At 39.2% G+C, this 25,334-nt stretch overlaps 2 protein-coding genes across 4 annotated transcripts; both read right to left on the bottom strand.

Annotated features, from left to right (window-relative positions):
- Nucleotides 1–231: 231 nt before the first annotated feature.
- LOC146476685 (uncharacterized) lies at nucleotides 232–4,483 on the bottom strand. Of its 2 annotated transcripts, none has more exons than XM_085114268.1 (3): nucleotides 4,343–4,483; nucleotides 1,436–1,529; nucleotides 232–1,087 (listed from the first exon to the last, which is right to left on the bottom strand). In XM_085114268.1, exons 2-3 carry the CDS (start codon nucleotides 1,500–1,502, stop codon nucleotides 630–632), a joined length of 525 nt encoding a protein of 174 aa, XP_084970394.1. In that variant the 5' UTR covers nucleotides 1,503–1,529; nucleotides 4,343–4,483; the 3' UTR covers nucleotides 232–629. The 2 variants fall into 2 exon arrangements, with proteins under 2 accessions (XP_084970394.1, XP_084970393.1); XM_085114267.1 differs by having other exon boundaries at nucleotides 232–1,123; nucleotides 4,343–4,482.
- A 243-nt stretch (nucleotides 4,484–4,726) lies between these two features.
- LOC146476686 (hatching enzyme 1.2-like) lies at nucleotides 4,727–25,317 on the bottom strand. 2 transcript variants are annotated; one of them, XM_085114266.1, is made up of 6 exons: nucleotides 24,906–25,317; nucleotides 16,354–16,509; nucleotides 7,930–8,050; nucleotides 7,646–7,716; nucleotides 7,086–7,355; nucleotides 4,727–6,144 (listed from the first exon to the last, which is right to left on the bottom strand). In XM_085114266.1, exons 1-6 carry the CDS (start codon nucleotides 25,021–25,023, stop codon nucleotides 5,993–5,995), a joined length of 888 nt encoding a protein of 295 aa, XP_084970392.1. In that variant the 5' UTR covers nucleotides 25,024–25,317; the 3' UTR covers nucleotides 4,727–5,992. The 2 variants fall into 2 exon arrangements, with proteins under 2 accessions (XP_084970392.1, XP_084970391.1); XM_085114265.1 differs by having other exon boundaries at nucleotides 4,728–6,144; nucleotides 7,541–7,716; nucleotides 24,906–25,313.
- Between the last annotated feature and the right edge of the window lie 17 nt (nucleotides 25,318–25,334).

Below are 25,334 nucleotides of genomic sequence, written 5' to 3' on the forward strand. Positions count from 1 at the left end.
ACTTATTTTTACATAATGGCACTGAACACTCGTATTCGAGAACTATATTTTACCTTTTCCTTTTTATCATCCAAGTACCAAGTGAAACCTGTTTCTATCCAAGAGCTCACCAATGGATGCCTCGTTATTTATTTCTACGTATAAACAGATTGTGACTGCGGGTAGCCATTCCACGTCAATGCTTGTATCGACCAAAAAATCCCACATAAATTGAAGGGATAAAACTCGAACTAACATTTTAAAGACGTTTAATCTTTGATTCGAACACCTAACTGAAATGAGTTAAAATTTCAAAGAAGTTTTACTGCATGCTGCACAAAGTTAATAACGTTTAATCATTTAACAGGTATAAGGTGAGATGTATCAGGTAGGAATTGCAGAAATTGTTATCGCAGCTGTTTGCTTTGTGTTGTAAGCCACAAAAGTATTATGGAAAGATATGAAAGATGTTTTCACAGGTTACAGTGCACTATTGTTTCTTTATTGAAGCGCAGTATGTGTAAGCTATAAGCATTTTACAAGATCCGATTTTCCATATGGAAAAGTTAGTTACTATCATACATATACACTTATTTCAGTGTGCAATGGAATGGCTCGTTTGTCACTGATTTTAATTAAGTATACTGTGTCTACTCATCATCACTATCCTCTCCATCATCTTCATCATCGCCCTCCTCTTCATCATCGCCCTCCTCTTCATCACCACCGTCATCTTCATCATCACCATCATCTTCGTCATCACCATCATCTTCGTCATCACCATCATCTTCGTCATCGCCATCATCCTCATCATCACCGTCATCACTGTCTTCGGAATCATCCTCATCGCCCTCATCATCTTCGTCATCTTCGTCATCCTCATCATCTTCATCATCTTCATCATCTTCGTCATCCTCGTCATTTTCATCGACACTGTCGTCATCAAGGTCGTCATCATTGCTGTCATCAGCAGGCACTGAATCGTCTTCCTTGGGTTCAGCGACATCACTGCTGGCTTCCTCACTAGCGGGCTCTGCGTCGCTTTGGGCTGGATCATTCTCAGCCTCTGATGGTTCAGCTACTGCAGGATCGGTTGCATTGGCACTTTCTGGAACGTAGTTACGAGCTTTAGCTTCGTGGGTATCTGACAAGGGGATATTTGGGGTAGAAGAATAAATGATCCAACATGTAATTCACCGGTGTGGACATTAATTAGTAAAGGAACTGATGAACCTTTACCACGTAAAAAGCATTCTTTGATTATACAAGTAGATAAGAACATTGTGGTAAAAGCAAAATAAGCCAAATCTGACAAATAGACGATAGCAGTTACAAAGCGTTCAGACGAAGAAAAATGTACCAGTATTCTGTGCTTGAATGATTTATTGTGCTTCTTCAGTATTACAAACAGATGTACTCTTCAAATAAGGAATCAAATGAATGTTCACACACTTACCAGTGGGCATGGATTGCACAGCAGCAAAAACAGCTATCAAAGCTAACGCAATCAAAAGGTTCTTCATTTTTAGCTGGTAGATTTCTCAAGGAAACTATAATTCAAGACAAGAATGTATTCGTGAATCAGTTAGAGCACTCCAAAGTCTAACGAACAAAACATCCATGAAAAAGCATGAAATTGAACACGAATTGGTTTGAAGCAGCCAACTGTTTAGTTGGACTGAAACAAATTACTGCGTATAACTTCCATAAAACTAATTACATTTCTAGTAATACACAAATTTTCGCCGTTTTGAAAATCATTAGCTGCGGCCACACCCACGCACTAACTGTAAGTTATCGTGTAGTTAGTCTTCAGTTATGTGACGTCAGTCTTAACTATTGTTAGTAACAGTAACTAATCGGTGACCTTAAGATGAAGTCATGGCGGACCAGAAGAACAATGTCTCATTGCCAGTTGTATACAACCTTAATGAACGAAAATTTTAGCTAAAAGGAAAGCGCCCCGATGCGACTGCAACCTTTTTAATTCGTCATAACTTAGCACGGATGGCAAATAACGTAACTTGACCCACATAAAAAAATGTTGACTTAAACAGTAATTTGTATTAAGGTTTCACTCGATTGCAATTTTTCTGCTTAATAAAAATGTTTGAAACATAGAAACGTTGCAATTCTTTGATCTTTTAATATAATTTCAGCAGGGCTTCATAAATTCGTGTAAATAATAAACTTAACGTTAAGAGAATTCCAAAACTCAAAGCAAAATATTTCTACATTCGTATATTTCGTTCGAATCACTCGAACTTCATCAGCGTTGTGAATAATCAACGGGCGAGATAATTTGACTTCGTTCTCACGTAGTCCGAGGAGAGTTATAAACGACCGGGAGGTCCAGTATCCCTCGCCCTATTCAGGGAAGGTTTTCTTTGTTTAATGGAAATGGCCTCCTTAACGTGACGTTTGATGGTGTGGTCTTCCGTTGTTAGAACCTTTATGTCGTATGGACTGATGTTATGTCCTGTTGCTCGGCAATGCTCAAAAACAGCAGAAGTTTCCCGTGATTGGTGTTTTTTAACCCGGACACCAAGCGTTCTGGCAGTCTCGCCAATGTAGTTTTCCTGGCACTGTTCACACTGGATGTGGTAAACAACGCCACACTTTTTAGCTTGTATATACGGTCTTTTACATGGGTGACTTGCTGCTGTAGTGAGTTGAAGGGCTTGTGAAAGGATTTGCAGATTCGCTGTAAAGTTTACGATGTTCCTCTCACGTAGGGTAAACACACATTGGTTGAGCGGCTCTCCTTTGCTAGAACTAGCAGGTGGTTTGGCTTCCTTTGTTGGGATTCGGAAAATCCACTCGGGGTATCCGTTAGCAAAGAGGGCAGATTTCACATGCTCCTCACCACACCGTCAAACGTCGCGTTAAGGAGGCCATTTCCATTAAACAAAGAAAACCTACCCTGAAAAGGGACGAGGGAGACTGCACCTCCCGGTCATTTATAACTCTCCTGGGACTACGTGAGAACGAAGCCAAATGATCTCGCCCGCTGATTATTCATAACGCTGATGAAGTTCAAGGGATTCGAACGAAATATACGAATGTTGAAATATTTTGCTTTGAGTTTTGGAATTCTCTTAACGTTAATGTCAGGAAATAACATTTTCGGTAATAATAATAAACTTGTTTATGACGTGTTACTTCTCCTTTTCTTTCCTAGTTTTTTCTCACGTTTTTCTTGACAATCTACGTTGATTAACAACCATGGCTCCTGAAACAGTTATATACTCAAAATTCTCTCTCGTTTCACCGCTAAGAATTATTAAGGGGAGGAAAATCGTTGGCTCATGCACAAATTCAGCATTATTATTCCCCCCTCCCCCTCCCTCCCTCTCTCTCTCTCGTATGGAGATTGACTAGTAAAAATGTTGTCAGTGCATTGTATAACCACTGCTATCGAAGATTCTTGGGGTTTTTTATATCACTTGTTGTTTTTAATAGCACCTGGTACAGAACTAAAACAACCAGAAAAAAGTTTGAACGATTGAGTGACTCATGTCAAAACAAACTACCGAAGAAAAAAACTTGGACGAACCATTTACATTGAAAATATAATATAATAACTGTATTTTCTCTGTTATATCGCTTAGTTTAAGTTTCTGTTACATGGAATATAAAACTCTATAAAACCGTCCAACTAAAATGATTAGATGAGATAGTCTGGATGCTGATTTTGTTTAGCAGTTTGTTTTCAGTGTTATAACAGGTCAGGAAAGTATGAAGAGGTTATTTGCATTAGAATTCCGACGGCCATTTCCATTCATTATTCCCTCATGCGACATTCATCTTTGTGGTCTGTATTCATATTTGCTCAATACGTTTCTAAAATGTCGGTCTTTCGGACAGTTTCAATATTTATTCTATACTGCTCCTTGATTCCTTTTCGTGAAGAGAGTTTGATAACATTTACGCTACTTATGGTCGAAAATACGTAAGGTATTGTGTTAACAAAGCCTTAATCCAAAATTTTGTGTCTCTAAAAAAGTTTGATGATTGAACACCTCACACTGTAGCGTGAACTAAACAAGAAAAATTTCTCGGCGGCAATACGCAATAGAAAATATGGCGCTTTTTTTTATTTCTTTCACAAAAAAATTAAGCACAAAATAACACTTGTCTGTACGTCAGATGTAAACTAGGTTAAAAGAAAATCTTAAACGGAAGTAAAGATGATCCTAAGCAATTAAGTTCCTGACGAGTTACCAACGCATTACCGTTTTGACCAATAAATAAATTAATTCCAACTGGGGCAGATTTAAGTTTGAGATGTACTTCAGTCTTATAAATTAAGAAAAACGCGTAAGCCACATTATATACGGGTAAAAGACAAAGATTCATTTACCTTGTCCGTCACACCTTGCCCTGATCTTGACCTGATTCGACTGAGCTTTACTCCTACCGATAACACCTTTTGTGTCAATTTATTGTTGCAAATTGGGTGATGTAAGATTAAATGGTTGATTGGCCTTTTGCTTAAATATGTATAAGTATTTTTTACCCTGTTAGTTTACTACACTTCCGCAAAAACATAAAACACCGAAAAGGCACTTTATACAGTGAAGATTTTCCCAGTGGGGCTACTAATTTACTGTTGTCTTCTTTTCAATCGATGGAAACTTTCTTTTTTGTGAAAAAGAGGTGAATTGTCAGAGATTTGGTAATTTTTTCTTATAATTTGTTTAAAGTTGTTTGAATAGACATCCAGCATTGTTTTGCCAGGTCACGACCTGCGGTAGATCTCTAAACAAACGTCTTGGTATACTGATTGATACTGTTCCATAAAAAGCCTTTTATTGCTTGACTTTTCCTTTTATTTCCCAACATCAAATATGCCGTCCTTGCGAGAAAACGCTGTCCTAAAAGCACACACAAAGTATGAATAACGAAATTATAATAGAATTCGTATTTGAAAAATATGTAACTTAAACTTTAATGCTGTTTTCGTTTTTAGAAGAACATGTTAAGTGGTCATTGAAAGAGAACCAACAAAGGGCCTGCTAAGTTTATCCCTGGCACCAAACTTTATTTACTTGACAGGACGAATCCGTACAAGCCAAGTCTGTTCTCAGCGTAAAGTAAATATAATACTTAGCAGGTAGTTTGGCTTCCCGTCTGAAAGATCACCAATATGATGATTCATCATTGAAACGTTCGGATGAGAGTCTCTATGTTATTGTCAGATCAAAACCCCGTTTAGGCATTCCTTATTTTTCCTTTTTCGTTGAAATGATTACACACATCTACATGTAGTGTTCCGTAATTGACGTAAAGAAAAAAAAACTTTTTTCTTATGGTGCGAGCTTGAGCCACAACTCGTCTTCTCTTTTGTGTGGTTGATTTCGATCGCAGATTGAATTAGTCTCAGTAGGATTATAAAAATAAAGTCAATAAAGGAAGCACATAACAAAGAATCAGATAATTGTGCAAAGTAGGCTTCAATAAACAGTTCTTTAGACATAATTCCCTCCATGTATTGCATTTTAACTCATCAGTTGAGTTATTGAGTCCCATTTACCGATACAAGACAACACAATGTTGTAGTGTACCGTATTGTGGTGTACAATCAAAATCTTTTCTGTTTAGTTTAAACGGATGTAAGGTTTGTTTAGATGATCACTTTAATTTGTTCCTTATAGATGTGTAGATATAACAAGCTACCACTACCATCGCTATTGATTTATTTCCCTTTTATATAATATTGACTTAACCTTATAAACCTTTTTTTATATGATTCACAACGTTTACTTTCCTTTAATGAAAAAATTAAGTAGAGTAAAGTTCCTCAATTTGATTAGGTGTTAAGGGAGATCTTCGTTTAATTATCATATGCGTCGAATAAGTGGCTAATCAGTATACATTTTGCACAGTGGTTGCAGTTTGCCTTAATGTGCCATCTAAGAATTATCTTTTAACCTGCCACTTTACCAATCGCTATGTGACCCGTGCCTTAATTTCCTTCGAGTATCGAGCGGAAATAGCGATAGTAAAACCATTAGTATGATGAACAAAATTTACAGCTTTTTCTACAGTTGATTGCCATATAACGTTTATAGCTTGTATTCCCGTGCCTACAGTAGCCAGCTCGTGCCCACAGATGACAATAACGGTTTCTATTCTGACAGAAATGCAGGATGGAAAGACCAGCTGGAAAAGAACACAAAACCAAATCGTTAATAAATTGTGCTAGGATGTAAACCTGTGGGTATTAATCCACAAACGTCACCACGTAATTCCTTAGCTTTAGCTTTAATATTAGCTTCCTGTAGAATTTTAACAGAAATAAATTCATCAGAATGATTGAATTCCTTCACAAAACTTCAAATAGTGATTTTCCACACAACGGTCTATCACAGCTGATTGATTGACTTTATTTGACAAGTATCCTTGCTAAAAACAAGTGGCAACACTGTTGGTCACTAAGGAAAACCTGGACAAGTTCTTATTTATTCGTGTGTCCTGCAAAATTTGGCAACTTCTTCCTTGACAGGTATCCTTGCTCTCGATTGCTTAGAAACGGGTATGCAAGTTAACAAAGAGACTTGCCAAGGAAAAGCTTGCTAGTGGAAACTTGTTCGTGTGTTAAAGACTGATGTACTCATAAGAACGAAAGGAAGCTTGACAATCGTTTACTTGGGTGAATATAACTTGTCAAAGATGACTCAGGTTTGTAAACTTGCCTAACTTCAGTTTTACATGTGAACATGTACTAATTATCCAAAGATTTATCAAGGAAACTTTGCTCATGTGTAGCCAGGCTTAAGTAATGTTTAAAACACGAGCAGCAGTGTCTTATCGGGATTTAAAACTATGAGGCGCAGCCGGGTGGTTTTAGACCCGATAAAACACGTGCTGCGAGTTTTTTGAACGGCTTCAAAAACATTCCTGGAAAAACGTGTGTCAAGAGAGTTCATAACAATGATGCTTTTGTGAACGTTGGAAATTAGCATACGAAAAAAAAAAACATTAAACACCGCAAACTAATAAGGAGGAGGTTTTATCGGGTTTCAAAACCACTGCACGAGATTGGTCAATGGGTAGGTCTATGGGCTTATGAATTATTAATGAGTTTTGGAATGATTGATAACCTGTTATGGTGGAGGGTGTTGGCTCTGAAGTAAAAGCAACAGCTGTGGTATAAAAAGAACATTTGTAAAACTTGTTGATCTTGTTTACATCTATTTTGCTGAGAGCATTCCTCTGACCGATGACGGCATTCTTGTCTTTAGGTATGATAGTTGGGTAGCCATTACCGCTGAAAGCGTAACGTGGATAGTGCATTATCGAGGCATAGTCATATGGCAAGTCCAAAGGGTCTGCGTCGCCATGACTGTACTTCCCAAAGTTGTGGATTTGGCCTAAATACAAAAAGCAGAACGTTTGTTACCAATACATACCATAACGACGATAAAAATCGTAAACAATTGACGCATGTGTGGGGTAGCGGAACGTGATAGTAAGTTTTTACTTCTATCCGTTTGGGGCCATCAAACATAAGTTTAGTTGACATTAAACGATTTAACATCACACTGAAAAGGCAGACCTTTGTCAACATTGCTCCAGTAAATAGTGACGTATTTATCTCTATCAAGCCGAGACTGTTCATGGAAGAAACCAAGAGCATGCATAAGCTCATGTATGGCGCTACCCTTGTGCTGACAGCCACTCCCTAAAGAAATCCTTTGTTTCCCTCCGCTCCGACCGATCGATGACCAGCAACTGTAAAAGAGCAGATTACTTAAAGTTATTTAACCCATATAGTTTCCACGGAGTGTGCAAGTAGCAATTGTTAGGGATAAAAACACAGGTTTGGCATGAGGTGACCAAGCACCTGCCTCATTGGACTAGTAGTTTTGTTACCATCGTTTGTATTTGACTTATTGTCAGAATGCCCTCTGATCGGCGCTTGATGAATATCGTGGAAAGACTTACCTTTTTCCAATGGAGACAATATGGATATAATCCTTCTGCTTCTCTCTTTGTACAAATTTGATGCACGTGTGCTTTTCAATCGCATGGATTGCATCCTGAACGGCTTCTCTCACAAGCGAACCTGTGAACAAGTGTTGATACAAATTAAAGAAACATGGGCAATACATTATGAAGACGCTTACTACTACCACCACCACCACCACCACTACTACTACTACTACTACTACTACTACTACTACTACTACTACTACTACTACTACTACTATTACTACTACTACTACTACTACTACTACTACTACTACTACTACTACTACTACTACTACTACTACTACTACTACTACTACTACTACTACTACCGATTATTAAAGGAATATATAATTATAATAAGAACCTTCCCAGAGTATTTTGCACATAAATAACTGCCAGTGCCAAATAACTGTAACAATTTGAAGCCAAGGTGGATGACACACCACATGAAAAAAACACTTGCCTTAAAATATCACTCAAATCAAATTACGTGTGATGACGTCATCACACATCACCGTTTTTTTTTTTTTTAATTTTTATTTGCAAGAAAACACACAGTTACATACAATAATAAACTAGACAGTACTTACGCACTTACACTTTGTACAATATTACAATTAGCTTACTCACTCGCTGGCCCGCTAACACACCATTCACAACACTCACTCACTCATCTCATGCTCTCATGCACTCACTCACAAAAAATTGAAAGTCACACCCGTACAAGTCATATATATATTAAATAGGTCTAAGTATTGTCCATTTCTTTTTAAATATGTCTAATGTATTATTTTTCGTACAAATAAATTTCTCTGTGTCATACTTTAACGATACTTTAAATTTGTAACCACCTATATTCGGAAGTTCGTTATTTCTTCTACACCCCCATAAATAAATTTTTCCTATAAGTAACAGGTAATTTAGTAAGGGGCATTCTGGTAATTGCTTCCAGACTTAAAAATGTCCTGCCTAATATTATACACTGTAATCAATCCGGTTACGTTAAAGATCGCTATATCGGTGAAACGGTTAGGTCAATTCTTGATATTATGGATTTTACAGAAAAAGAAAATATACCTGGTCTGATGATATTTATTGATTTTCGAAAAGCTTTTGATACTTTAGAGTGGAACTTTCTGTTTAACTGTCTGGATGCCTTCAATTTTGGCCCTGAATTTGAGCGTTGGATAAAAACTTTTTATAAGAATATTCAAAGCTGTGTGATAAATAATGGCTTGTCATCAGAATACTTTAACCTTTCAAGAGGAGTCAGGCAGGGTGACCCTTTGTCTCCTTATCTTTTTCTTTTAGCTGTTGAGACTTTGGCAATTCCCGTCAGAGAAAATGTTGATATAAAGGGAATTGTAATTGAACAGCAAGAGACCAAATTATTACAATATGCTGATGATACAACTGCGGTTCTCGCTGACATAGAGTCGGCCCACATACTCTTTCAGTTGCTAGAGAATTTTAAAAATATATCAGGTTTAAAGGTCAATAGCTCAAAGACAGAGAGAATGTGGCTGGGATCGCTGAAAGGAAATGAAATGAAGCCGCTCGGAATCAAATGGCCGAGCGATCCAATAAAAGCCCTTGGAGTCTTCTTTTCATATGATAAAAAACTTCTCTTTCAAAAAAACTTCTCAAAAAGGCTTGACAAGATAAAAAAATTAATTAATATCTGGTCCTCCAGGGGTTATCCCTTTACGGGAAGGTTACTACTATCAAAACTCTGCTCTTGCCGAAAGTTGTTTACATATCTTCTTTGCTACCTACCCCTGAACATATAGTGAAAGAATTAAACTATTTGATATACAATTTCCTATGGAAAGGTAAAGACAAAGTAACAAGAGTATCTGCAATAAATAATTATGAGGGAGGTGGCCTCAAAATGGTTGATATTGAAAGCATGATCAAATCTCTCCGCCTCTCCTGGCTGAAAAGAATCTTTGGTGATAATTCAGGCGTTTGGAAAAGCTATTTAGAATATCTTCTAAAAGAAACAGGTGGTCTGGTTCTTTTTAATTGCAGTTATAATATTAAAGACTTAAATATTAATTCTCAATTCTATGCAGAGTTATTGAAATGGTGGTCTGAGTTTCGCAAAGACAATGCAAATGATACTAACTGGCATTACTTTATTTGGAATAATCAAGAAATACGAATAAATAATAAGCCAGTTTTCTATAAAAGGTACTTCAATAATGGGATTCGAACTGTGGGCGACTTACGCTTTGATCTTAATAATATTGACTCTTATGAATTACAGGCAAAATACATAGAGAAGACGAATTTTCTGGAATGGACTGGTCTACGCCACTCCATACCGCTCAATTTAAGAAATGCTAATTATAAACCGAATCCCATAGTCCTAAATCCATCCTTCAAAACTGACAGTGGTCTTTTCGATGTAACTAAAAAGAAATCTAAAGATTACTATTCCCTTTTTGTCCGTAAAAAGGCACGCTTCCCTAATCATGCACAAAAACTAAAGTGTGAATTTAATTAATCTGATGAGGCGTTGAAAAAAGCTTTCTGTCTTCCCCATTCAGTTGCTTTTGAGCCATACGTTCAGGCCTTTCAGTTTAAGGTATTAAACTCTATACTTTACACTAATTCAAAATTACATAAAATCGGCTATATTTCAGACAATCTGTGCTCTTTTTGCAAACGGGAATCAGAAACTATACAGCATCTCTTTTATAATTGTTCTTACTCAATTACTTTTGGAAAGACTTTGAATTATATTACTTATCCCTGACAAAACAACAAATACATCTTGAGTTGAGAGATATTTTAATCGGTGTTCTCACACATCACCGTTGAATGTCTCCTGTTCAGCAACTTTTCAAGTTAAAAATTAAAGCAAACTGATATACGAGGTTTGAATGTATGCTCTTGCTAATGGCGTCGATGGTTTCCCTCCGTTCTGACGCTTTCATGGCTACGGAATAGACGTAACTTTCCATCAAAAGTAGCTTGAGAGCAGTTTGTAAAGCAAAAAACAACCACGATCACGAAATGTTGATAAGTTATAAAGGTTAATTTTTGTCGCTCATGATAACCCACTTGTAATAAATAACACGTAGTTTTTAAGTCTGTGGTGAATATTTAGACGAACGTAAACTTGAAATTCGTCGTTTTCACAGCAAATGTTTATTATTTCTTTGCTGAGCATCATTGAATTTCTCCTTTCCTTTCTGTCAACTGCTTCGATAAGCTTATAGAGGAGCTCCGCGCGCCGAAGGCGCAAAGCACCATGGGTAAAAAATATGGTAACCCATCGATGTCGGAAAATTTGGATTTGGTTATGACGTCACTGTCCGTACGACCGTAGGTAGCACCACAGCAAATGTAAGACCAATGCAAATGGCACAGCAGCAGGAGAAATAAAACGATCGAGCACGAGAAAATTACTCTTTAATAGACGGCACATCATAAACAGCTTTATAGCGAATACCAGCCGTAAAGACAAAGTATTTTGCCGTTTCAATCGTCTCTGTACACCTTGTGGAAGCCGAGATAATAATTTTTGGCATTTGATGTGACGCCACAAATTCACGCTCGCCGGCGCGTGCTTAAACTAACACAATTTAACGAACTTTTCTTGCAAACAGATTACTCATCAGTAGAGGGCACATCAAACACTTTGTAGGGAAATTCACCGACTATAGGCCGAGTAGAATTAAGGATTAATTTTCACGCGCATTTTCCGGGCGCTCACTCAACTCGGCAGATTCACTTAGTATGAATATTCCCCTGCTTTCTTTGTTTCATTTGACAAAACATTGGAATATTTAGGTCGCTGTTGGTCGATCCTAAGTGGAATCAGTGAGCGACCCCGTGATCTTAGTGACGTAATGACAATAAGCGGTGCTATTTCGTCCGCTGTCACTGTGGATTCGCCTGTAGTGTAGTGGTTATTACGTCTGCCTTGAATGCAGCAGACCGGGGTTGGAATCCTCACCGTTGAACCACATTTTCACATAGTACGTTATAACTTGCTTAACTTACTTTGTTCCTTGAGATAACAGGTCACTACAGTGCTCCTATGAGGATCTTGTGATCTTGTGATCACTTTTATGGGGTAATAAATTTTCGTAAGGACTTTTATTTTATGGATGGGGGTTGACAATTGAAGTTAAAGCCAGGGTTCTCATTTTTATGTCAAAATCGTATCAGGGTTTGTTTTTTCAATGGAACCTTTTTGTGGTTACGTTATGGGCTGTTGGACCTTTTTTGGGAATCCTATGTAACATTTGAAGGTCATTCGCACATTTTAAATTTCTTATTGTATATGGTAAATTTTAACTGGTTTAACTTTAGCGCTAATTTCAATTTCAATTTTAACTTTTCGTTACTTTACTCTATTTACATTAAGTTTTAACCTCATCTATTGTTTTTGTTTATATGTTACTATTAATTGTACTTGTAATGCGCAATGGATCATATTTTACGTGTTTTTATTATTATTATTATTATTATTATTATTATTATTATTATTATTATCCCTGTCATTAATATACCCGAGTATCCTCCCCCCGCTTAACCTTTTATCTTTTGTCTTGCACACCAATATTAAATGCCACAAGCAAAATTCACCCATTGGCAATTACATAGTGCAGAAATATATATATCTTTTGAACATCCATAATTTCTAATTATTTCGAGTATCCTACAATGTCTGGATGGCTACCAAAGTCCAACCCCTCGTCCACGTCGTGGTAGCTGGGAACAGGTAAGTAGGGGATTGCTGTGCGGGGTGAAGTATGGCGGGGGATTGGTTCCTCCGGGCCGCTACAGTAGCCCTGAAGGCCTGCTCAGAACCCTGAAAAGCCTGGCCAACGGGCTTGGTGGGCCAATCACCCACTAAGCGGATACAAAGCGATTACAGAAACCATAGGAAACACGAGCAAAGTCACATCTGTCTTAGGAGGAGAAGGGGTCTCCTCGGGGACCCGTATGAGCATTACAGGGAAAGCCGAAAGGAAGCCGTGATGCCGACCCCCCTACTTACTCCCAAGGAAACCACACTGTTCGGTAAATGGAACGTCAGGACTATGTAAGAAGCGAGCAAGAGTGCGCAGATTGCTGCTGAGATGACCGCATACAACCTGTCAATCTTGGGCCTCTGCGAGACAAGGTGGCTCGAGTCTGGGTGTATACAACTGTCGACTGGACAGACCGTCCTCTACTCTGGCCATGACAGTGCAAATGTCCCCCATACAGAGGGAGTTAGATTCATGCTGAGGCCGCAAGCTGCCAACTCTCTCATAGGTTAGATTATCACAGCTGGGTTCTACACAAAATTGGGCAAAGCCACCTTTAATATCCAGTGCTATGCCCCAACCAACGATGCGGATGACGAAGTAAAGTCGGAGTTCTATGAGATGCTACAGGGGGTTATAGATGGAGTAGCCAGGAAGGACCTGATACTGCTCCTTGGAGATTTCAATGCCAAGGTGGGGAGCAACAATACAGGCTTCGAGACAGGGAAGCATGGTCTTGGTGAAACGAGTGACAATGGAGAGCTGTTTGCTGACTTTTGTTCCTTTAACAAGCTTGTTATCCGAGGAAGTGTTTTCCCACACAAAAAGGTCCACAAGGTGACTTGGGTTTCTTCATAAAACTGGACTGAGAACCAGATTGACCACATCTGTGTGTCATCCAGGTTCAGAAGGTCGCTGTTGGATGTCAGAGTAAAGAAAGGGGCAGACGTAGCTTCAGATCATCACCTTCTCATGGGCAGATGCCGGTTGAAACTGAAGAATTTCAACACCGGCCGAAAGAAGACAACTTACAAATACAACATCGAGATGCTGAAGGTGGAGGAGACAATGAAGAGGTTCCAGCTTACCATCTCCAACAAGTACCAGTTGTCAACAAGTCTGCAGGAAAATGAGGAACACCGGTACCTGAGCGAGGGGAAGGACCAAACAGGAGTTAACCAATTGTGACAGCATATAAAAGACGCATGGAGGGAGACGTGTGGGGAGACACTGGGAAGGAAGTCCAAACAACACAGGGCCTATGTAAGCGTGGATACACTGAACAAGATTGAGGTCAGGAAAAAGGCGAAGGAGGTGTTGAATCATAGCAAAACGAGAGTCAGGAAAGCAGACGCTCAGGTCAAATACTCCGAAGCCAACAAGGAGGTCAAACGAAGCATTACAAAAGACAGACGAACTACGTAGACAGTCTCGCAAAACAGGTAGAGGAAGCAGCAGGCAAGGATGACATGAAAGAGTTCTGGCAGGTGCTTAAGAGATCCCGGACAGACCTGTCAGAGCCAAGGGTGGAGAATTGCTCACCGACCAAGAGGAGCAGCGTAAAAGGTGGGCAGACAACTTCAGGGAACTGCTGAACAGATCACCGCTGAGCGAGATTCCAGACATAGCACCTGCCGACACACTTTTGGAAGTTGATGAGAGCAGACCAAGTAAAGAGGAAGTCAAGACAGCCATCAGACCTCTGAAGAATGGAAAGGCAGCTGGTCCAGCTGGCATACCGCCAGAAGTCATCAAGGCAGACCAGGAATCCTCGGCTGAGGTGTTGTACAACCTGTTTGGTAAGATCTGGGAAACAAATCAGGTACCAGATGACTGGAAAGAAGGCTATTCGATTAAGCTCCCGAAGAAGGGAGATCTGAAGGAGTGCAAGAACTGGAGAGGCATCATGCTGTAATTAACTGCTGGAAAAGTGTTGAACAGGATAATCCAGGAGAGACTGAAAGAAGAGGTGGATGACCGTCTGCGAGATGAACAGGCTGGGTTCCGGAAGGAAAGGTCATGTACCACCATAGCCACCGTGAGGATCATTGTGGAGCAGTCTTTCGAGTGGAACTCTCCCGTGTTCGTGACCTTTGTGGATTACGAGAAGGCCTTTGACAGCATTGGTAGGGTAGTGTTGTAGAAGCTGTTACGTCATTATGGCATCCCTGAGAAAAATATAGCTCTCATTCAGAAGAACTATGCGAAATGCTTCACAATGGAGTACTCTCCGAGCTGTTTGAAATGCTAACAGGAGTGCGCCAGGGATGCCTGTTGTCGCCCACGGTAACGCGGTTTGCAAAGATCTCAGCGAAGACGGGCCTTAGGATCAGCAAATCCAATACAAAGGTGACGAGGGTTATGACCAGGAACGTGGATAACGTCAAGCTGGATGGGAAAGCAATCGATGAAGTAGAGGACTTCACATGCATACCTTGGCAGCAACATCAGCAAGAATGGTGGGAACATACTGGCAAGGATTGGGAAGGAAGGCAAGAATTGCTTTTGCAATACTGAGGCCTGTATGGAGATCAAAGGTGATGTCCAGAAAGACGAAGTTAAGGATATTCAACACCACGTGAAGTCTGTCCTCCTGTATGGTTCAGAGACATGGAAGGGCAGCCAAAGAAACCTCCAGAAAACTGCAGTCCTTTGTCAACAGATGCCTGAGGTCCATCATGGGCATTCACTGGCCAGAGGTCATAAGGAACGAAGAACTGTGGAAAAGAGCTGAACAAGAGAGAACCGACACCCAGATAAGAAGACGCAAGTGGGGTTGGATCGGGCACACCCTCAGAAAACCAACAAGCAATGAATGAATGAATGAATGAATGAATGAATGAATGAATGAATGAATGAATGAATGAATTCTTATATACCGCACATATCACCAAGTCTCATGGCGGTTTACATTTCTATGGGGTGAGATCGGACGTCAGCATGTGAAGTCCATATTAGAGCTCACCCTTCACCCACCCACCCACTTAACCCAAGCATTAATGTGAAAGATAGAAGGCCAGACCACAACACCGGGAACTACGTCGCCTACTCTTGCGAACAGTGTGTGGGTTCTTTGACGTCCAACAAAGTAATCATGAACGAGGGTTGTGAGACGGGACCTACGATTTATCGTCCTTATCCGAGAAGACCAGAAAGTATAACCATTTGCAGATGTCATTAGAAAGGCAGCAATTTTCTCCTCAGTTAATTTTAAAGACCCTGGGTGTTGGTCCAGCCGGGGTTTGAACCCGCGACCTTCCGCACGGGAGCCCGGTGCTCTACCAACTGAGCCAACCGGTCGGCGGCACTGAGATGGAACCCAAAGGGAAAGAGAGGTCGAGGTCGCCCCAGGAACAGCTGGAGGAGAACAGTAGACGATGAGGTTGGCAAGGCAGGCTATACCTGGAGAGAGCTTGAAACGCTAGCCCAAAACAGATGGAGATGGCGGGCCGCAGTTTCCTTGAACCTATGCTCCACCGGGAGTAGCAGGGAATAAGTCAAGTAAGTCACAATGTCTGGATGCCATTGTAAAGGAAAAAAAGTACTAAAAGAAAATTACATTACCACAGGCTAAAAGGGTCTTAAATTTATACTAAGAAAAGTATTCCTTGTTATATTAAGTACTTACTAACTGCTCCAAAGTCGTAAGGTATCTCATTCGTAGGCCATTTGCGATTGGGCGCTGAAATTGCACTTCTAGCGGGGCGCCTTCTTAGCTGTTTCAGAAGATCCATGGTATTTCTATCCAGAAATATATCCCCTTCATATATTTGTTTGTTTTCCACTGAAAAAGAGATAACATTAGTTGTAATCATTATTCAAGACATGTTGCTTCTGGAGATTTAGCTTCTTGAGAGTGCAATCAGTAACTTTTTCTGAAGCAGTTAAAACATCAGGGGTTTCTGCTGTCGAAAGAGTGTTTTTCTCTGTCTTCTTGAGTTCATTTATTGAATTTTAGCTCTGCCGGCTCTGTTTACAAAAGACTGATTCACATTTTCTTAAACTTGGATCGGTTACGTTAATTAGGTTTTACAATGACTTTTTACTTGACTTTCTCATTTCCTGGCATAGTCGCCCAGACCATCTAAAGTTTATTTTCTCTTTAAGCTGAGTCGAAACTCTTACAATGTAGCTTGGATTTCCGGCCTCTTTCTAACTACATATTTGGGGAAAGGGTGGGGAGGGTTGACGCATATTCTATATCAGTGGTGTGAGAGTCGAATGATGTCAAATGACCTAACTGAGAGATGTTCAGAACACCATTTTAGTTACCGCAACAAGTTTGCACCATTTTTGTTTCGCTGTATATCTGTCACCACTGGTGTCCACAGCAATATTTACATACCGAGCTCGGGATGTAATCGCATTATACTTATAAAAGAACTTTGAAGATGGCAAGTTGCAGGCGAACAGATTGTGGGAGTAAAGAAAAGATCAGGTGCACGCGAAAAATATTCTCCTTTATCCCCTCGCCATACTTTTACAATTCAGTACAGATCCTTTACGTTCCAGAAAGTACTGAATTCTTATGGAGAATAACCTTATCTTGCGACATAATTGAGCCTGGGAAGTTTAAACAAACGAAATAAAATAAGACCACAAAATGACTCAAAACTGATTTCAAATATTTCACGCATAATTGACCTTCCTACACAGTAGTTGCTAGATTATTGATTTGCCTACAAGTCGAGCGCAGGAATTCTTACCTGGTGTAAAATACTCATAAAACAAACTATCGCTTGGCCATGGCGGAACATGGAGCGCCAGCAAGAGGGCGGACGAGCGATCAACCTCTCTGCCGGAAAATACTTATACTTGAAAAGAAATGAGAAACGAAAAGTCTTTGAGAACGTCTACCTATAGACAAGTGTTTAAAAAATTAAACGGGTCTAGTGCCGATAACAGTTTACATTTGAAGATTTTACAGAACAATGGGATGAGAATCGTGCAGGACTATTAACCTCATGTTCACAACAGCCACTGTGATATAATGGCGAAAGATAAGTGGAGGGCTCGCTCTCGAACACTCGACTGTTTCTCTTCGTGAAACTAAATATTACGTACTTCGGCCTTACGGGCCTTGGCTTTAGTTTAAAACGTAAGCGGGGATGGAAGTGGCCTCCCGTTACTCTTTCCGAGGGGTATATAGGGAGACGCAGGAAACCAAAAAGTACTCGTGCAAGAAAAGCTCTGTCGGCTATTTCTTGTGAATAGGATTCACGTAGCCCCGACAACACCGTCTCTGTACATTAGCGACTAACACGCTTCATTCGGGCAAATTAACTCTATTCCCCCCTGAAAAAAATTTGCCCGTACGCACGGTGCATCCAGTTATGTTCTACTCAACTAAGTAAACTGACGTTAATTGTTTAATCTTTCTTTAATTGACTGTTACTTTTGATATGGAATTTTTGGAGCAGTAGAATAGATATTAAAAATTTATAAATAACGACACAACGTTTGAGGAGAAGACATGTTTCAGACATTTCAATATCCATTGTCAGTTCAAGAATGTTTACAAATTTTTTGACTTTATGAAGCAGATATCAAGGACGTGCTAATTATAGATTGTAGAAATCATCGGGTAGTTGTGAATAACACGATGTGGATGCAAAGCTGTGTTTATTCACTAACATGCCGCTCGACTTAGCGGTTCACTGCAGAGTGTAAACACCATCTTAAATTAAACCAGTCTTGTCTCAAGAAATTATTTGTTTTTGTCACTGCCGACTCACTTTTCTTTCAGCGGGAAGTTTTACGATCAAACGGACGGTGTAGCTACTGATGGGTTCCCCCTCTCAGCTGTTCTTGCCAATCTTTTTATGTGTCACCATCAGAAGATTTGGTTAGAAAAATACAATGGCTCTGAAGTTATTTCCTATGATACGGATGATACGTTTTTGTTTATTTTACAACGAGAATGATGAGTTATATCAACTGACAACAAACCAACGTTAAGTTCACTATGGAGTAGCCAGCAGAACACTTATTATTTTTTTATATACTTCTCGGACCGTGAAATCAGCCTTGCTCTTTTTTAGATTATTTGTTCTTCAATTTTTTTGCTGATTAGATCCTTCACTACAGGATCCGGTACTTTCATCTTGTCACGGATGTCCTTGCAAACAGTTAATCACTGTTTTTTACTGCTATTTTTTTTTGCTTCTTTCAGACGAGCGGAGGCAAGCACGAGGCTAACGTGGAGCGTGAGTCACGCCCTACGGGAGGGGGCCCTCTCGTCCTCGTGACTCGCGCTCCGCGCTTGCCTCCGCTCTCCAGAAAAACGCAATAAAAAAAAAAATAAAAAAAAAAAATAATAATAATAATACTAATGATAATAATAATAATAATAATAATAATAATGATAATAATAATAAGCTAGCTGGATGTGGGGCATTAGCACAGACTTTGTATTTGGTAGGGCATAACAACGCTCTTAAGATTTTGTTTTTTCAAGTGATCAGGGCACTGGACCTAGTTACATCAGAGGTTCCATGGTTTTCGAAAACCCAGCCTAAGCCTATGTACGAGAATGAGAGGGCGATAGCATATTGGGACATTCCCCTGTATGCAGATAACACGCACGTAAAGGCGAATAGGATCGACGCCACCATCGTGGACAAGGAGAATAAGAGAGTATCGGTGATAGAGATGAGCTGCCCTTGGGTTGAAAACAGGGAGGAGAAAGATGCCGAGAAGACAACAAAGTACGGGCCATTACGCTGGGAGCTCGAGCAGAGATATCCTGAATATCGTGTGAGACAGTTCAATATTATTGTGGATGTACTCGGAGGTTATTCAAGAGATGTCAGGAAGGCACTTAAAGAGCTAGTGGGAGGTAAAAGCGACACAATAGCTCTGCAGATACAGAAATCAGTTATTACAAGCTCACTCAACATTGCCAGGCGCTTTAAGCTTTTGAAATAATGGACATTAGGCGTTTTATTATACTTTTATTTTTATTTATTTTTTAAGTGTTTTCATCGCGATGAACAGAACTTTTAGTATTTAGATTTAGGATTTTATGGATGACAAATAGTTTTAGCATTTAATTACTAGGATTTTTATGATTAGAAGTTCGGAGGTTAATTGTAAATTTGTAATTTGTAATTTGGTTGTTACATTGATTGGCTACGGCTGGCCGCCCAATCATTGTTTAGGTAATCTGGACATCCAGAAGTTTTTACTGCCATTTAATAATAATAATAATAATAATAATAATAATAATAATAATAATAATAATAACGTCTGTTCTGCAGGCTAACTATGATGAAGGAGGAAAACCACAAACTATCTTTTTCAGATGTCCTTATCGACAACAGTAAGCCCGATTTCCCACAAAAATCAGTGTTTCGTAAGAAAACTTACAACAACAACAACAACATTAACTTTATTTTTACAAAACTGAAAAAGGCCTTTGTAGCCTGCAGTTAGCAGGACTACCTACTATGTTTTCAGTTTTACACCCTTTTCTTACAAAATTGGTCTTAATTATACATTAGTACACAGAGAATGAAAGATAATCCGAGTATGTTCATTGTGTCAGAGAATTCAGACAGTAAATGGCACTAACTAAGTTGGAAGCAAGTTATATTTCGGTACGAAATACGCCATCATCAGACTAACAAAATGCATACAAGGTAGGTCTTTTAACAGGTACTGGGTTTTACACATTAGTGGACAGGGCCTTGAAAATCAATAACACCTGAAACGGTTTTCACACTAACATCCAACAATTAACATCTATTCTGATGAAAACCTTTTTCCCATGTAGAATAATACCGCAAAGGGTAAGTGAATCATTACCTTCAGGTGGTTTACAGCCCCTCAACTGATTCACCCCGGAACGACCATTCATCTAAAGAATTGACCAAACGTTTTTTCAAGCCCCTTTTCCTTTTTAGCGCAACGCAAAATCAAGATTATTGCTAAGAAATATCGTAAGGATCTAGACATTAGGTTAGCCTTCACTTCCTACATGTTAATAAACATGTTCAGTGAATCAGTGTTAAGGGTTCGATTCCCAGGTGGTATTCATACATGTACAGGCTGTAAGTGTAATATATATGTCGGTGAAACCACCAGACATTTGGCACCAGCAGTGACTTTCGGATCATTACTTTTCAGGGTTCAGAGTCTTGTAAGAATCTATGTTCTGGGGATTGTTTTTCCATCTTGGACCCGTCTCACAATATTTTCTAGCTTAAGATCAAAGAATCCCTTTACATTGAATAGAAACGACCCGCTGCGCTAAACAAACAACTTAAGGTGATTCCGCTGAAAAAGAAGGAGTATTTAAAATTGTCTAAGACTTAGTCCAGTTCATGACTATGTTATGCAATAAAAAATGGGGGTCACCGTGCTCGTTTTTGTGCAACCTGGATGACTATTATAGTAAATAGATGACCCACGAGGTTTATATAAGGAACGCTAGTAATCAGAAAAGGGAACTATCATTTCTAGAAAAATTAATACCTTGCATTAAAATATCGAAGCAGTTCAACAAAATTTACTTTAATCTTACACAACAAACTATTTTCATTGAACTGGAATTAAGATTATGAAAGAAATTGAAGATTTTGCTGCGTGTGCACGTAAGCAGCACTACCTAAATACGTGCTTTTTAAAGCATTCAAATAAAAATATCTCAAATTAGAGTATTAAACTTTTCTTTAAATCGCGATATATAGTGGTCAACCGTATGACATTTAAATTGATGCATTAAATAATGGGGGTCACCGTGCTCGTTTAGAAGAAAATGACCATTTATTTTCCTGCCGAGCTTAACCTCAAGGAAATCCCGCAATGTTGTGCGCGCGCTAAGTGACGCAAAAAATTATGCACAGCAAGGATGCGTCCTTTTAGTATTATCTTATATGGCCGTGTCTCAAAAGGACTGGAAACGATCAAATTCAAGAACCTGATTGGCTAAAATTGATATTGACGGCGGTCTAGATTTTCCCATCTAGACCGGCATCTAGACCGATTTAATGTAACATTTGTCCTCAAAAAGTTACAAACAAAAGAAGAAGAAAAAATTGGCTTGTTCCTGTTAATACAGTACTAAATGGAAGAACCAGTAGCCCTGAACTTGGAAGCAGGTAAAGACAATGAGCAAACGTTGCAAATTTGAGTCCAGCCGAGAAAGCTACGAGCAAAGATGAAGTCGAAATTGAGAAGTTTTTGCAAGAGCAAAAATCCAAAAACTCTCAATACAAGACTAAGAGCGACTTAAACGCAAGAAAGAAATTTTGTGAGTCGATGAAAGAGTCTAGAGCAATTGAAAACATGCTCGACCTTCCTTTGTCTGAATTTTTTATCTCCGCTCGTAAACAAGATGGCACCGAGTACGAACTGTGTACATCAAGCGGCTTCCAGCGAAGTTTTCAACGCCACTTGCGTGAAAAAGGAAGTCTGATCAACAAAAACAAAAACAAATGAAGATGCCCAGTTGAATTTTACAAAGTGTTTCGAAGCCATCGTTCCGAAGCCATGTTAGATCCAGATGCTCCTTTTTATCTCGCCGTAAATCACCGACGAAAACCAAGTGACGAACTAGGGTACCTGGATAGGCCCCTCGGAAAGAATGAAATTGGCAAGTTCCTCAAAAACGCCTTTGCTTCAGCCAAACTCTATGAAACAAACAAGAAGGTTTCTAATCACTCCGTTAGGAAGACCAGTGATGGACGACTCCTCGAAGCAGACGTTCAGACAAATTTCGTTGCACAGCTAAGCGGTCATAAAAATTTGAAAAGCCTCGGCAGCTAGCATTCAGCATCTCTCAAGCGACAGCGAGAAATGTCTACTGTCCTGAATCGTGGACCAGATACATCCGCTCAGTTCGAAGAAAACCAAGTCAGTGCCTCCACTACAACTCAGCAAAATGTCTTCACAGTCCAACAAATCCAACCTCAAGCAATTTTTGAAGGCTGCACATTTAACATTAACGTTTTCCGTGGTGATCAGTCAAAGATCGCAAGGCTGAATGAGAACTTATCGCTGAGCGATCGCGGCACAGACAGGCATTAAAATTTGTTGCACTTTTGGTCGCATTTTAGAAAATTTTCGTTAAGCCTGTAGGAAAACAACGGTTATTTTGTCTTCATTTATTGACGAAGTTTGTACAAAGCTGTACTTTGAACAGCCCGCGCAGGGGAACAATACACTTTTTTCCTTTTGATTTCCTGTTTGGCCATATAATAAACATCTTATTAACCGAGCTAGGTCGGTCTGTATGGGAGAATCTTGACCTCGGTCGCTGGTACAGACCTCACTGCGTTCGGTCTGTACTGGCGACCTCGGTCAAGATTCTCTCCCATACAGACCTCTCGCTCGGTTAATAAGAACTAAATATTATTATATGGCTGGGCAAGATGAGTCAAATCCTGCGCTGTGATTGGCCACCAGAGCGGGCAAGATGGAGCTATCTTGCCCGCTCGGGATTACCCGTTGCGCGTCCACTTGGCATCGAAAGTTTAATTCCGAGGAACAATGCAATCTTTTCTTCGATTTTTTCGTTGTTCTGGCCGAAAATGTTCACTAAAATGTTCGGTAAACCGTGTCAACATATATCTAAAGGAAAGGAAAGAGAATAGAATCATCCTGGTGTAGTGAAAATTTTGTTTCAGCTACAATGAAAGCGAGTTGAATCGGTGAGTTGCTCTGTGTGTAGAGATTAATTTTGTAAAAGTTATTGTCTCAAGTCGAGTACTAAATTGATTAGTTCTCTAGATTTGACTGTATTTAAATCATAGCATAGTGAAAGTTGCGTTAAGTGTCTAGAGCGGTTCAGAAAAGTGTTTTTCTCAAGTTCGCCGAAGAAGCTCACGTTTTTAATTTAGCCGCGTCTTGCTTGTTGTAAACAACAAAATCTTATCAAAGTTTCGGCCAGTTTTTTTAGTTACCCGCTCTATTTTTCGGCTAATGTTTGCATATAATTTCAAAATGTATTGTTTCATTCAAGAACTATTGATTGGAGGCCGAAAACTGTGTAAAAGTGTTTATTATTTACGCCACCGGGCGATCGGCTGAAAATGGCGAGTTTGCCGGATTCTATTAAAATCTTCCCGCACTTGCGAAAATCTAAATTTTTTGTACTCAATAATTATTGTATACTCCCTTTAAGCCATTACAAAGTTGGAGCCTTAAGATAATTTAGGATTCCTTGTTTTCCATGATTACATGCTGATCCAAAAATGCACTGAAAATGAATCTTATACCGGCCGGCTATGAAGAATTTCTTTCCGAGCAGAACAGTTTCTTGTTCTGTTTTGTTTTATTTCGTTTTTGTAGTTTTAACTTGAAGATAAAAGCCATATAATAAATCCTTTATTGACCAAGCTTGTGGCTGGATATTGGCCTCGTTCTTTTTTTGCGTTTTTATGGACCTCGACTTCGTTCGGTCCATAAAAACGCAAAAAAAGAACTTGGCCAATATCCAGCCATCTCACGCTTGGTCAATAACGCATATATCTCACAGATTTGTATCCGTATCACCTCATTTGTAATTCGCTCATGCATTTTGTTGTATTATTATGTAATATTTTCACAGACTTGTATCCACATTACGTTATTCACAATTAGCTGATGATTTCTACAATTTATAACTAGCACTTCCTTGTTGTCTGCTTCATATATGGTCACAAATTTGTAAACATCCCTTGTTTGATGTTGATGATAGATACTGAATTATCTGAAACATATAACTGTTCGTCATAGAGTGGATTGTGACAACAACAAATGGAAAAAGGTGAAAAGCAGATTTTAACCTTGATACACTGGGATTGTGCCTCAAAACATAACAGTTCATCTAATGTAGCGATGTACAAATACTTCTAGTTTAACTGTTCTACAAAACCCGAAAGAAAGAAACGGCAACTTCGTGAACTGCAAACTGTTTTATATTTATCGTCCACATATAGAACAAATAAATTGTGGACACAAACAAACTGTGACAAAAAAAAAAAGAAAAAAACTACAGGGAAACGCACACACACTTATTCTTTTCAGTATCACGCTGGTGTATAAAATCAGGATTCTGTCGGTAAACTCATTTTAACCAGCGCTAATTAAATTTTCTCTCTTTGGACGTAGATCGTCGACCAGTAAAATTGTTGTGTTTGTACAAACTGTGTCCAATTTTCTATTTAACTGTGCTCTCATTAGGAACATTACACTTACCTGTATTAACAGCAGTTTGTTCATGATATCGGTGTCGCGAATGTTTCGCACTACATTTATAAGACTGTCCGATAGACAGCCAAAACAACAAATATCTGAAGTATGGATTAAGCTTCATCCCTGCTGGGAAGTAACACTACTGATCAAGTAGTTAAACTTTGTGTTTTGGGTTAGTTTTCTTTCACCGCGCTGTTGTAGTCCTTTGTTGTTCTTTACAAGTAAGACTAAACCTTTATCAGCAACTGATAGAAGATCAAATGCGTGAGAAGAATATGACATCATCCACCCCCAATATCTGAGCTATCAAGCATTCCAGGATAACCGTGCGTCAGTTTCGACTCGTACGTTGAACCTTATCGATTTCAAAATCGGGCCACTTTCGTCATAAATATTTCGACTCGTGGGGATAAATTTAATTTACAAGTTTAT

This window comes from Pavona decussata, unplaced genomic scaffold (assembly GCF_977016875.1).
Source record: "Pavona decussata unplaced genomic scaffold, jaPavDecu1.1 SCAFFOLD_75, whole genome shotgun sequence".
In the NCBI taxonomy this organism is placed as follows: Eukaryota; Metazoa; Cnidaria; class Anthozoa; order Scleractinia; family Agariciidae; genus Pavona; species Pavona decussata.

Excerpts from the sequence above, each read along its gene's own strand:
- LOC146476685 (XM_085114267.1), bottom strand. The coding sequence starts at position 1,502 with ATGAAGAACCTTTTGATTGCGTTAGCTTTGATAGCTGTTTTTGCTGCT. Across the intron at positions 1,124-1,435 it reads TGTGCAATCCATGCCCACTG|ATACCCACGAAGCTAAAGCT; the intron begins GTAAGTGTGTGA and ends TCCCCTTGTCAG.
- LOC146476686 (XM_085114265.1), bottom strand. The coding sequence starts at position 25,023 with ATGAAGCTTAATCCATACTTCAGATATTTGTTGTTTTGGCTGTCTATC. Across the intron at positions 7,717-7,929 it reads ATTGTCTCCATTGGAAAAAG|TTGCTGGTCATCGATCGGTC; the intron begins GTAAGTCTTTCC and ends GCTCTTTTACAG. Across the intron at positions 6,145-7,085 it reads AACACCCTCCACCATAACAG|CTGGTCTTTCCATCCTGCAT; the intron begins GTTATCAATCAT and ends GTTCTTTTCCAG.